Here is a 13,314-nt window from a genome sequence, read left to right on the forward strand (position 1 = left end):
ACTACTAACATAGAAAGATGTCAAGTCAGTACCAACTCAGTGAGTTTTATTGGAATTACCGTCGAAGGTTGGTGCCAAACTTGGTGGTGACCATTTTGGGGCACCCGAAACCAAGCATTATTCATGTCTTTGTCTATGTTGCGGGATTAAAACAAATACTGAGTTGGCTTAAAATCAACGAGATCTGACAACTAAAGATGCCGATCTTAATAAGGTGTCTTTCTTTCCAGTCTGTCATACTTGCTTTTCCTCCTAAGTATTTCTAAAGAGAATGTGGTCGAGCATCTTTGCAGCCATTCCTATTTATGACTTTAGTATTTCATCTTGTACGTTGTCCGGTGTTGTTGTCTTCTCGCTTTTGATATTTCTGATGGCCATGTTGATTTCTTCGACTGTTGGTGAGATAACATCTATATTTGTCTGTTATTTCCTTCTTTCTCAGCCTTTTCTCTCGTCATTGCTGTCTTCCCTATTTTGGGAATTAGGTAGCTACAGATAGATTTTTTGAATAATTCTCTCTACTGTCACACATGGAGTCTCGTCAGGGCTATAGTGAAAGTAGATAACTACGTATGTAGCCAACAATTGTAACTTTTTCTAAAATGTAACTAACTACAGTGTTAGTAGAAAAACGCGAAATTGTAGTCAATTACCAAGAGAACAATAAACACATTCACATAAAACAGTAGCACGGAAACAAAAAATGAAACAATAACAAGGGTTAGTCATGTTTATATAACTAGTGCAATTTACCGATAGTGTTGGTGATTGAATATGTAGAGTTAAATGAGTCTAAAGTATTTGATTTGAACGAGTATTGTACAAATAGACTGATGACTATTTGGCGTTTTTTATAGGATGTTTTGAGAAACAAAGACAAAATCCCTCTACGTTTCACGATCTTGTATTCATTTCATATTGATTGTACTAGTAGGCAGAAGCTAGAGTAACTGTTACTAAATGGAAATTCGCGTGATCTAATTACGGTTGGAACTAGAAAATGAACTGCTATAAAACAGTCTAAGGCGTAATCGAATGCAAGATTATATGTTCCATATTTATGATTAGCTAGACAAATTATTATTAACTAACATGTTTACTGACAGTATGAGTTTATATTTATGTTGAATATCTTAAATGGAGTCTACCGTTTTTCTTCACTTTTCTCAAACACAACAAGTTTCTGCAAAAATCTTTGTTATATGTTTTTGAACCTGTAGTACTTGTGTTCTAACAATAATAATTCATGTATATAATGACTTTAATTGTTTATCACATTGTTAAATTCACTCCAGAAAGCTACAAATCGCCAGGTGTATTCTGAAAGACGTCTGCCGAAGAGTTATCCAGATATGGCAACAAATTGCACAGAAGAAGATATATCTTTTCTACTTTCACATATTTTAGCAGACGGTAGCTGTCAGTCAGTAAATGGAAAGCAATCTATTGATTACCATATATCCACTGAAATCCCAGAACAAACATTCATTCAAAAACCAACAAATCCTATCAATGTTGCATCCAAAGAAAACGATGAAGTGATTCAACAAAGCAAGTTTATCACAGCGTACTGTGACTCGTCTATGTTATTTTATGTTTTTTAAAGGACGAAATTGTTGCAGTGAAAGTAATACTAAGATGTGAGGATGAAGAACCAACGGTTAAGTAGAGGTTCTTAAAAATGAATGCATTTATCTCTAGTCTGCTTGATGTACATGTTAATTGTGACGATTAATTCCTATATACGTAGATTAAGTTTGACGACGCTATAAATGGAAATGGTTCCTTGAAGTATTGTGCTGTACGTTACGCAAGACAAACAAATTCATCATAGTCCTTAATATTCAACGGGATTTTATCTTAACTCAAATATATATATGACACTTCATCACTAGCACCGGCACACTAAACTTTTGCGTTTAACGTATTATCGGTTTTTTAACTTTGTCCTTCTAGACTGTATTTGCTTACAGTTCTTATAATCACCCGAACTACCACTTCCGCTCACAATCGTATGTAGGGTGTACTGTGAACTTTTTCCGAAATATATGGGGATTTTACTTGTTCATTCCAACACATAATAGGACATTGTGAAATGTGTCTGTATATGGTAATTGGTCTGATTAATATGTTTAACTTTCACGATACTATTACTCATGGATCATATGATTAGTTGAAATTCGATTCTGTTTTTATGTTGATTCATATTATTGTTCTGCTATATCGATGTTTGTACTTTTTAACGAGATTTCTGAAGTATTTAAAGTAGTAATAACCATGTATGTATACACATATAACTCATTGTGTGTCACGTGTTTGTTTATATATTAGTTCAGCTTGTCTTCCTAGATTTCCCAGACTGATATTTTCTCTGAGGTATATTTTCCGTAATAAGATAGCAGTTGTATCTTTTCGTTTCAGTTTCAACCTAATATACAGTATGGATTTATTGTTTCAAATGATTCAACAACTTTGCATAGTCTAATCCATTGTAATGGTATATTGCCATCTCATGAATAATAGGGAATATATTTTATCTTCAAAAATGTTCTACCCATGTCCGGGTACATTTGTAATTAGAAATCCATAAAATGACATTTTTCTACACTATTGTGAAATCGGCACCACATCTTTCTGGTTTGCATTATTTTAAGTTTAACATCTAAACCCGTTCCCTATCTGTTTTCCTACGAGTTTGTCTTAATCATAAAAGCTCATTGTCCAGACACATATTTCTAATAACTTTTTTAGGTCCTACAATTAATGAAAAGCATAGTATTGAATCGAATAAAATTCCAGTTTCAACAAATTTCAACAGCTTTGTACGGATCACAAGTGATTTTGATGTTCAGTATGAGGTTTTGTAAGAGATTAGACTTCATAAACTAAGTAACTGCTTCAATCTAAAATGAAATATGTGCAAAAATAATTTGGTCAAATGCCTAAATCCGAATAAACTGAGTGACAATTTAAGCATTCTGGAATGGCTGTTCATTTCACTTAATATCTCACGAGATTTAGGAATTAATAAGTGCCCTTAATAAATTTCATCTTCAAATTAATGTTGACGCTATAAACAACATGTGTAGACTTTCATCTTATTTCGGAGATAAGTACTATCGAGCTGTTACTTTAAGTAACTTGTACTCAAATTGAGTTGAATGAATGACTGTATTAAGATGTTCTATTTTCAAGGATAATAATCTACACATACCGACATTATAGACTCATCTTACCGGAATAAGCTATTCTCTCAACAGCAATTCAGAAAGTTATATCTCTTAATATAGAGTAACTGATTTAAAAATGGTATCCATTCAAAAAAGTGTACATTATTAAGAGTGACCATCAGAAAAGCACATATAAAGGTGAGCATTGAAATGCAAATAACATTTTTAATGATGTGAAATATGTTCGATTTATTTTTCGCCTTACGACAAATAAAAAGATCCACTTTCAACGAATACTGTAATTCTTCGAATTCATTAACAAATTGTTATTCTTATTATCCTAATTGTGTTATCTCGCGCGTCTATTTTGAACAGCTAGGAGATTCGTTCTGTGAGAGTCATATTTTAAAAATGCATGAGAAAAGTTTGATGAATTTGCCGTTGAATAAGTTTTGAACACTCGGCATTCTTCATTGCATGTATCCCAAAAAACATTGTCCTTTGTGCTCTCCAGCGAAACTTAAGAAACTTTACTCTGTCGATTGTTGACATCTGTGACAATAAAAGTCAAATGACTAAGTTTTATTTAATACTAATTAGCTGAGGAGTTCAATCGGTCATTGATGGTTTCGCTTGATGTTTCTAATTCCTAGTCATTTGCTGTCACTGTCTTCATGTTTTTAATTTATTCGTTTTTTGTATACTCCCTAAGTAGACAACTATCTTTTACACATTTGACTTGACTTTCTTTTTTTTCTTGATTGTTACGCAATCTTACTTCTATCTTTGGAATTGACAGACTAAGAGAGGTAATAGGCGTTAAAACGTAAACGACTTATCACGACAATAAAATAATCCCAGCAACACATTAACTAACTGAATATAATACATCAAATAAGAGTGTCAAAGGGAGTAACATTATTTTAATATAGATGTGAAAGTTACATATATTATGAATTTTCGGTAACACAGTTTACCATATTTAGATGTGTATTTTCACATTATGTGTCATTCCACGCAGATAGTCTTGTGTCGATCTATTTTAGTAGTCCTCTATGACCAGTTTGATGCGTAATACTACTACTTCCCCATACTTTCTTTTTACTTCCTGTTCCTGGGTTCCTGCAACAGACTGTCTGATTTATAATCCATTTAGACTCTATTCCTTTTTTAGACCACCAATGAATTTTTATATACTTGGATGAGCGGTATTAATGATTTGGCTTAAGCCTCTATACCACCCTTACATCACATTATTTGTTTTTGGAAAGCCCTCCACAACAGAGTTAGAGTAGACAGTATTTCACATTATGAACCTTTGAAAATATGGAAGACTTTCGATTGAACCACGAAATAAATTGAACAAGTATTAGAACCAAAAATTTAGTTACAAACAGCTAAATCAGTTTCAACGTTATTTTAAATGTCAACTTCGGTTTTCGATTGTTACTCGTAAATCGTACACTAAAATTTTTGATGCTAATGCCTCGAGATTTAAGCAACTTTTACACTCGTAGTACGGCATTTGTTTGATAACTCTAATCAGGATTATTTCAGGTTTCCAAAAGTTTACTAATGTGTTTTATGGAAGTAACATCACCGAACTAGACTAATTTACCAATAGCGTTACGAATATCAATGAGTTTTCGTTTCTAAATACTATTGACTAGAATTCTCAACCATTGCTAGTCAGTGGTATATAACTTTGGCACACATCCTGCTAGGTATTATTTGTTACTAAAATAGCTTGTCAGTTGTTTGAAAAAAATACCGTTGATATAAAATGATAAGTTTATTTGAATAGAGCAAGAACGAACGTGACAGAATAACACAAATTCATTTTATTTCATAGTCTCTCATCAGTTCATTACAGCCTAAACATTCATCATTAAGAAGTCGGTGCACATACTTCTGATAACCATTGTCAGATATGCGAACATTAACTCTCCTTTCTGTTCTTTCAATGTCTGTGCTTCAGTATATGTAAACTGGTGTATACAATTGAGGCTAACATGAAGTATCTGTTTACTTTGAATGTTTCAGCGAGCTAGTGATGAAATACGAGTGTGGTTGAGATCTTGACTGTTTGAAATATGTTTATTTCAGTGTCAACAAATATTCTTTTTCAACAACTCTAATTCCTACTTTTCTTGCTGTTAGTGGGCAAACCTTTATCTGGTTCAGTTCAGAATGTCAATAGACTTAATAGTCCAGCTTCAAAAGCTTCTAAGTCAATTCAGTGCTCAATTGACAAACCAACTACAAATTCTGTTGAAATTCATTGTGATATTTTAAGCGTAACTAAAAATGATGATTTTTCATTTGTTCTTGATGAGAACAGTAAACTAATTGCTCAGGTAAGTACTTCAAATTATTATTATTATTAGATATTTAACCTACTTGATGTAAAATTTTTGTTTATTAACCTAAAGCAAAACTGCAATGCTCACTTTAGATGTTCCCATTGAACCGTAACCATGAGGGTGACAGATTTTCATAGCCAGTAACACAGTCAATTAGTTGTTATCTTTAAAACATAAGAACTAAATAAGATTTGATTAAACTTGAATGGATAGTACAACTTTAGATTTTCTAGTGAAATTTAGCTAACATCTTGACTCTCATATCATGAGAAAGTTTGATAATCTCCTAGTTGTAATATGAATTTCTTTTCAAAGGAATTTATTGAAATGGAAGAAACTGTAGACGTTGTGCTTCGGATACTTAACTCGAATAATGTTTTTGTCAAATATTCAAGCTGCCTTCAGCCAATAGTTCTATACTGTTTGACTAATTTTTGTGCTGTTCATTATACCACATGAAGGTTTACTGTAGATCAGATGATGTCTATGATGTATCAGTACTATAAATATGTGGTATTTCAGTACTCACATATTTGTTACAAGGAACTGTCACTTGTTTTGATAACAATGAGTTCTATAGTCTTCAATGTTTTACTTATCTTTCTATTTCACTGTTGACTAGTATACAATAACCTAGAACACCGACGTCAGTTATCCGGAAAGACTGATATTGTCATTCACAGGTGAAATTAATCTATGATTTTGAGCAAACATCAATGACTATCAGTGAGCTGAACACTTATTTATTTATTTATTATTTATTTAAACACATAAATATTGGTACAAGGAAGCACCAGATACATATGCGCCGCACAAATCTCATTCGATTTGTGTGAGGGCTGTGATATTGCCCAGACTGAAGAAGGTGGTTTTCTTAGGGGGCCACACCCGGAGCCTTTGACCTAAAGATCTGATCCACAAGGCAGTGGAGCATCGTGAGGAGATGCAGTCCCATGGTAGCCGGTGACCAACGATTGATTCACACGCCATTCGTTCCATCAAGATACTGGAGCCCATGTGCACCATTGGTTTGGAATCAGGGTTTTCCAACTCCCCTAGGTGAACTTTCCGTGTCCACCAACCCGGTTAAAGCACCGGACATTCGCTTTTCGTCCTCTCACTTTCGTGAACAACACCCCTGCCACGAGAAGGCAGAATAGGACTTCCCTGGCAGTGTTTGTATACGAGTGGCCATGTGAGAGCATTTGGAGAGGGAGAGCGGACTCTCCCCACTCTCGGCCGTACCAGGGCATTTGGGGGCTGAATACTTAACTGAAAATACTAGTTACAGTCCTTATCATTTATTTAATTATCAACTAATCTGTAAGGATATCAAAACCCATTTCTCATTTACCACTTCAAGAGAAACCAAAATTTTCATTTATGACCTAATTCTATTGATAAAATTATTCAGTACGATTATTGAACTAATGTCATTATCAATGAAAAATTCTATTAAGTCAGGTTAAATATAAAGATGCAAACCAAACGTTACGCCTATGTTAAAACAAAGTTCCTGATTTACGTTACTGATAAATACCACTTTTCTACAATCGTTCCCATCATCAAAATGTCCCATAAATGTGTTACTCCTTTTGTATCTTGTAATTGTTCATTAAACTAAATTTTTGCTATGTTCGAGACATTATGATATCACATTCGTACCGGCGAACGGAACGTAAACCAGCAACGCAATAACAGGACGAAGCTAAGCTATTACTCTGCGCCCCAGCCCCGCTAATTAAAGGAAGAAGACCAGACTCAGCAGGGAAAATATTTCATTCCACAAACAGCCCGGAAGAACGAAAATAAACACTTAACTCATGCATAATATATACAGTACAAAAATGTCTTTCAAAAGCGTCACAGAATAGCATACTGAAAGAGAAAACAAGCCAATGACGTTTACGATCCTTCCAGGTGGGAAACACAAACGGAAGGTAATAATGAATGATTTTGGCGCGAAAATGAGAAATTCAAATCTCCACCATTAAATTACAAAATAAGAAGTTTAACCAAGTGATTTCTGAAAATCTATTATCCCCAACAATTTCCTTACCGTTTACTTTTTGTCGAGAACTATTTAATAATAAATTCTATTTTAAAACATTCTTAAACACTTTTCATTAATTAAACAGGTGAATGTATACTATTTTCTAATCACTCTGATATCAGCTATTTATGTTTCAATTAGTATATTTCATTATGTGAAACAAAATTCTAAATTTTTCAGTAATTAGGATTTTGCATGGCAAACGACAACTTCAGGATTTTTGTCAGGATGCGCTTCGGAAATATATTTTGATGCTTAATAGCACAGGGCTGGGTTCCGAAAATTATTTTGAAGCTTAAGAATACAGCTGGTTATTTTTAATATGGTTAAGAAGTTCTTAGCTTTTAGATTTCATTGCAGTGATTGAGGTTTTCCTGTTATCTTACTACTACCGTCAAACAATCATACAAAAACTATTAGCAAGTACTTTTGGATTATCATAATCTTTTATTGATTCTAATTTGCAGCAGAAAGTACACATTGAACATTTAAAACATGCTCTGTCATCGGAACAAAATAAAGTTCACGGTCTAAATAGTCAGTTGTGTAAAAATCAACTTGAATTTGACAAAGCTAGATTAAACTGGTTGCAGAAAGAAAATCAGTTTAAAGTGAGTTAAAAAACTGTTGACCATTTTATACCTCATACCTGCTCTCTATAATAATAACGATTCAGATTTACGTATTCTTCATTATCTTATGTGCCATGCGGGCGAGCAATTCATCAGACAAAATTAATTGGCTTGAATCCATATTTTTAATACAAATGTATAGGTATGAGTATAAGTAATGGATTTTTAATAGTATCCTAGTTACTGCAATACTTGATAATTAATTGTTTTAATTTTCCATATAACTTAAAATGAGTAATATAAAGAAACAGTGTAGTACATAGAAAACATATCTTATTGAAAGTTCGTATGATTAATCGTTTGTCTAATTGACCCAAAAAATAGTTGAAACTAAATCTACGTGAACGAATTAAACTCCATCCATAAGTTTAAATTAATGTAGTTTACTCACTTATTTGTTTAAATTAAAAAGCCCCACTGACTTTGTGGTGTCTGTATCAGTTTTATCTATGATTTGTGATATATCTAAAATAATTTATTCCAAAATGATTGGATCGACGAATACTTGGTTTCTATTATAGATATCTGGATGTTAATATCAGCATTAATTTGCCAATATTGTTCTATTTTATAGATAAACTATGATTAATCCATATCTTTTTTTGAGTTTTCTTAGTTATTAACCTTGTAGAATATAAAAGAAGGCTTACAGGTGAGCATGAGTTATAATCTTGGGGTGTGTATTGTTCATAAAATGAAGTTCATAATCACACAGACTCAATCTTCTTTTGTGAGGAGAATTAAGTTTATACATTTTTATTAAGATTACCTTCAATGATACCTGACTGCATCTAGACAGTTTCATTCGATTTCAATAGCTTCTCGAATGGTGCCTAAAACTGTTAGAGAAGTCCCAAAATATTTCCCGTCAGCCCTTAGAGGCCCAGAAAAGGTAGGAAACATTTTGCCTAATCAGTGTTAAAACGAATTTTCTCATAAACATCTGGAAGATGCAAAGTAACGTGCCACGGGTTTGATTCAGCATTTACCCATATTACTATACTTAGTTTGGTCACAAAAATTTACATAAGCCCAAGGTAGTGTTAACCTGTAAATACCCTCGTTCCTAGGTACACAAACTAACCTTTGAGTAAACCTTTTACTCGTATTCTCACATTCTCTCTAGTGCTCCAGATAATGTGTCTTAGTAGCTGAGGATATCGGAACTGGCTAAGGATACAGTTTAGGCATATCAGTTGAAAGACTTACCAAAACACTATAAACCTGTAGTTGATTATGTGGAACGGAATAAATTGATCGCAAAAATAGTTCTCTTTTTGCCAGAAAGTCCAATAGTAGCAATAAAACTACTCCATTTTCTTAAACATTTGTCAAAAATTTATATCGACTCAATAAGATGATAAAGCATATTATAAGATTATCCCAATGAACACCGCTTTCTGCATCTTCGTGGTGGGACGGTTGTTGGTGGTAGTGGGTGGACAAAAAGCCAATGTCTGTCACTTAAACCGGGTTGACAAATACGAAGGATCCATCTGCGTGTGTTGGGAAACCCTGATTTCATGCCAATGTTGCACATAGACCCTAGGATCTTGAGGGATCAAATGGCATATGAGCCTATTTTTAGTCACCAAATACCATGGGATCGTATCTCCTGATCTTGCTCCTCTTCCTTTTGGATTAGACCTGTAGATCAAAGACCTGGAGAGTGTCCTTCTAAGACAACCATTTGAGTCTGTCTAGGCACTTGGGAAGTATCTCAGTTCACGGAACGTTTGATGATGAATACAGCTGAAGAAAATACTCTCGCTCTTATTCCCATTCTCACAACTATTTAGTGACATTCACTTTTATTTAACATTGCATCACGTATCTATTCTCTTTTATTCCCACTTTGTGTATTCCTTCATTCTTCAACTCATATAGCAGCTCACCTATGGTGGGAATCCTGTCCTGTTTAGACGATCTCAAGTCACTGACTGATCAAAAGTTGAATGCTAGCATCGAACACGAATTCTGAACCCACCTATGCCACTCAAGCTGGCCTCCTTCAACAATCGCACACTAATACAGATCGGACAACAGATAGGGTTGGGTATGTCTTTAGAAGGTCTCAACATCAACGTCTGTTGTCTATCCGATATCCTCACTCAAGATTCTAGTGAAGAACTGCAAATTGACTCACCATCTGTTGCTTCAAAAGCTTGTTTCGTGTGTGGTTGTCCGGGGACCCTGTGGTATTTTCATCCAGTTCTTTAGCGTTGGCGTTGCACTAAGCGCCAGAATATAAGCAGGACTAATTGATGGGGTCCTAATCAACGGTCGATTATTTGCCATTAAGTAAGAAAGCTTCATCAAATCGAGAAGAAATCGGTGTGGGAAACGATGTCTTTTTTATCTCTGCCTATGCTCCAATTGATTGCTGCCCGAATTCTATCAAGGATGAGTTCTACCACCAGTTAAGTGGTCTCCAGAAAGTGCGTCCGATAGATATTGTGGTACTAGCCGGAGACTTGAATATGCAGATCGAGCGTCCAAGGACCGACGAGATTTGTTTATTTGGTCAACAGGAACTCGTCGGTTGCAGGTCAGATAACGGTGACCGTCTACTGGAACTTTGCGCAGACTACAGTCTGTTTCTGGATAGCACTAACTGCCGGTACAGTGATCACCGATGTGCTACCTGGTGTCCTCCCTCTGTATTTCAAGACTGGACTCATATTGATCACATCGCGTTCAGCTACCGCTGGTATGGTTGTGTACAAGACTGTTTCTCCTCTTGAAGTATTTATCTACACTCTGACCATGCCCCTGTTTACACCAATCTTATATTACTTTTCCGTGGCCAGCAAGTTCATCGTCCTAAACAGATTGATGTAAGCATACTGATTGCAGCTTCTGTTACAATTAAATATCGAACCGAGCCAAATTCGAGACTAGCTATCAACCCACTGAAAAGTATAGACGATCACTGTGTGCATTTGCGTAATGCCATGAAATGGAGAGTAAAGTTACTTGCCGCTTTTCTAAACTTCGCGCTTATAAGTACTAGGTTTCTAGAAGCCACTTACAACTCGTTGAAACACGTCGATCTACTCCGGCTAACATCGGATCTGGCGATACACGTAAATTCGTACGCAATGAAATTGTGCAAAGTTTGCGTAAGGACCAAGAAGCCTGATGGTCGGAGAGTGCTAGCGTGTTGGAAGCAGCAGCAACATCTGGTAACTGTCAGGAGCTCTTTAAACTCATCGGAGCCACTGGCAGCAAGAAATTTGGTGTGAGTGAAACAATCTGTGAAGCTGATGGGATCCAAGTCAATGACATCTGTAGACGTCTCAGACGACAAGCAGAGTTTTTCGGGGAGCAGTCCAGCTGGTCTGACGCCTCGGAGAAACCGGTGATACTGTCCTGTCCTCTATGGCCACTGATGAGTGACCCAACTAACAAGATGGACATCTGTAAGGAGCTCCGTCTCTTTTAATGCCACAAGTCACCAAACCTAGATGACTTACTTCTGGGTCTTCAAAAGGATGACACGGATCTTCTAATTATGGAATCGACTGAGTTGCTTGCAAATGTTTGGCAAGTAAAAAGAGGGCTCACGTCACTAATGCAACAACTATCAGGGGACAAGTCAACTTCCGATCGTGACTGAGTTATGGGCTTCCATCATAATTGGCAGATTGTTCAAAACTCGGGAAACACTGACTCGCGAGAAGCAGGCTAGTTTTCGATCTGCTCGAGGATGTATTGACCATATCTTCACCCTCCGCTAAATGTTAGAACGCCGCCATGCTTATTGCAGGCGAACAACCATTGTGTTCTACCACATCAGGACCACCTTCGATCCATTGAACAACTGTTCTCTGGGATTGTCTGTCGAAGAAGGGTGCACCTGAGAAGCTTATTAACATCTTAAAGGCCCTACATACAAACAATTCAGAAAGAATGAAAAGATACAACCACCTCTCCATTGTGTATTCAAGCATTAGCGTTAGACAGGATTGCACAACCTCACCATTCCTTTCCAACTTCCCATCGATGACGTTTGGGAAGTACCCCTGATGGATGTAGGTAATGGTGGTGTGGTCGTAACCTGGAGAAAGACTTTTCGATCTTGAGTATGCGGATGATATGGTCTTGCTGTGCGATGATATCCAAGTCATGCAATCCGCACTGAATCAGTTGGCAATCAGTGTCCGTATGTACGGTATGTGCTTTGCACCTTCGAAGTGCAAAGTAATTTTACAAGACTGACAGGACCTTGATCCTGCACTCACTCTGGCTAGTGAACAGATGGAAGTAGTCGAGAAGTTCGTGTATCTGGGTAGCTGCATAAGTGCTGGTAGTGGCATGAGTGATGAAATCAATTCACGTATAGGGAAGGCCAGAACAGTTTATACCGATCTGGGCCATTTATGATGTTAGTGTAACTGTAAAGGGTCGGATCTATAATACGTCGATGAGAGCAGTTATGTTGTATAGTTGTGAAACCTAATCTCGAAGTTGAAGATATTAAGCGATCCTCTATGTTTGATCGTCATTATCTTCGAAGGGTCGCTGACATCCAGTGGCACACCATGTTAGTAGAGCAAAGGTTCAGCAACGTGTATTCGGACACAGCGATGATAGCTCACTTGGTGTGACCACCTCGAATCACTGACTTCGGTGACTTGAGCATGTGTTACGAATGTTGTCTCAGCAAATTCCACATCGTGTATATCTGCTGACGCCAGGACTGATTGAAGAATGCGAAGATGTGGTTGGTTTTTGACATAGTACTGGTGTATAAAAGAAAGCCGTACAGAACTGGCATCTGTTGTTTCCTCGCGACTCTGTTCGGAGCCCTAGAGACTATACGACACAGTGCTCAGAAAAGAAACCAGTAGCGATCATGCTGTAACTCTTACTTTCTTCATATACGTTAGAGGAACTTCCTTAATTGAATATTCTTTGTGGTTGTGTCTTTTTTAACTGAACTGCTTCTATTATTATTATTATTATTATTCCACCCTCATACTCTAATTTCTATTCACTGTTGTTCTTTATCATACTCATCGTTTCTCGATCTCTTCACAATCTCATATTTATTGTATGCCACATATATATTATGGTGCCTCTTAGTACCAGTC

At 36.1% G+C, this 13,314-nt stretch overlaps 1 protein-coding gene across 1 annotated transcript; it reads left to right on the forward strand.

Moving 5' to 3' along the window:
- Positions 1 to 1,352: 1,352 nt before the first annotated feature.
- Smp_157610 (hypothetical protein) lies at positions 1,353 to 8,206 on the forward strand (the record flags this gene model as incomplete). Its single annotated transcript, XM_018789108.1, has 3 exons — positions 1,353 to 1,572; positions 5,331 to 5,527; positions 8,054 to 8,206. The coding sequence occupies 3 exons, from the start codon at positions 1,353 to 1,355 to the stop codon at positions 8,204 to 8,206; spliced, it is 570 nt and encodes a 189-aa protein (XP_018646464.1).
- Between the last annotated feature and the right edge of the window lie 5,108 nt (positions 8,207 to 13,314).

Source organism: Schistosoma mansoni (genome assembly GCF_000237925.1).
Source record: "Schistosoma mansoni, WGS project CABG00000000 data, supercontig 0136, strain Puerto Rico, whole genome shotgun sequence".
In the NCBI taxonomy this organism is placed as follows: Eukaryota; Metazoa; Platyhelminthes; class Trematoda; order Strigeidida; family Schistosomatidae; genus Schistosoma; species Schistosoma mansoni.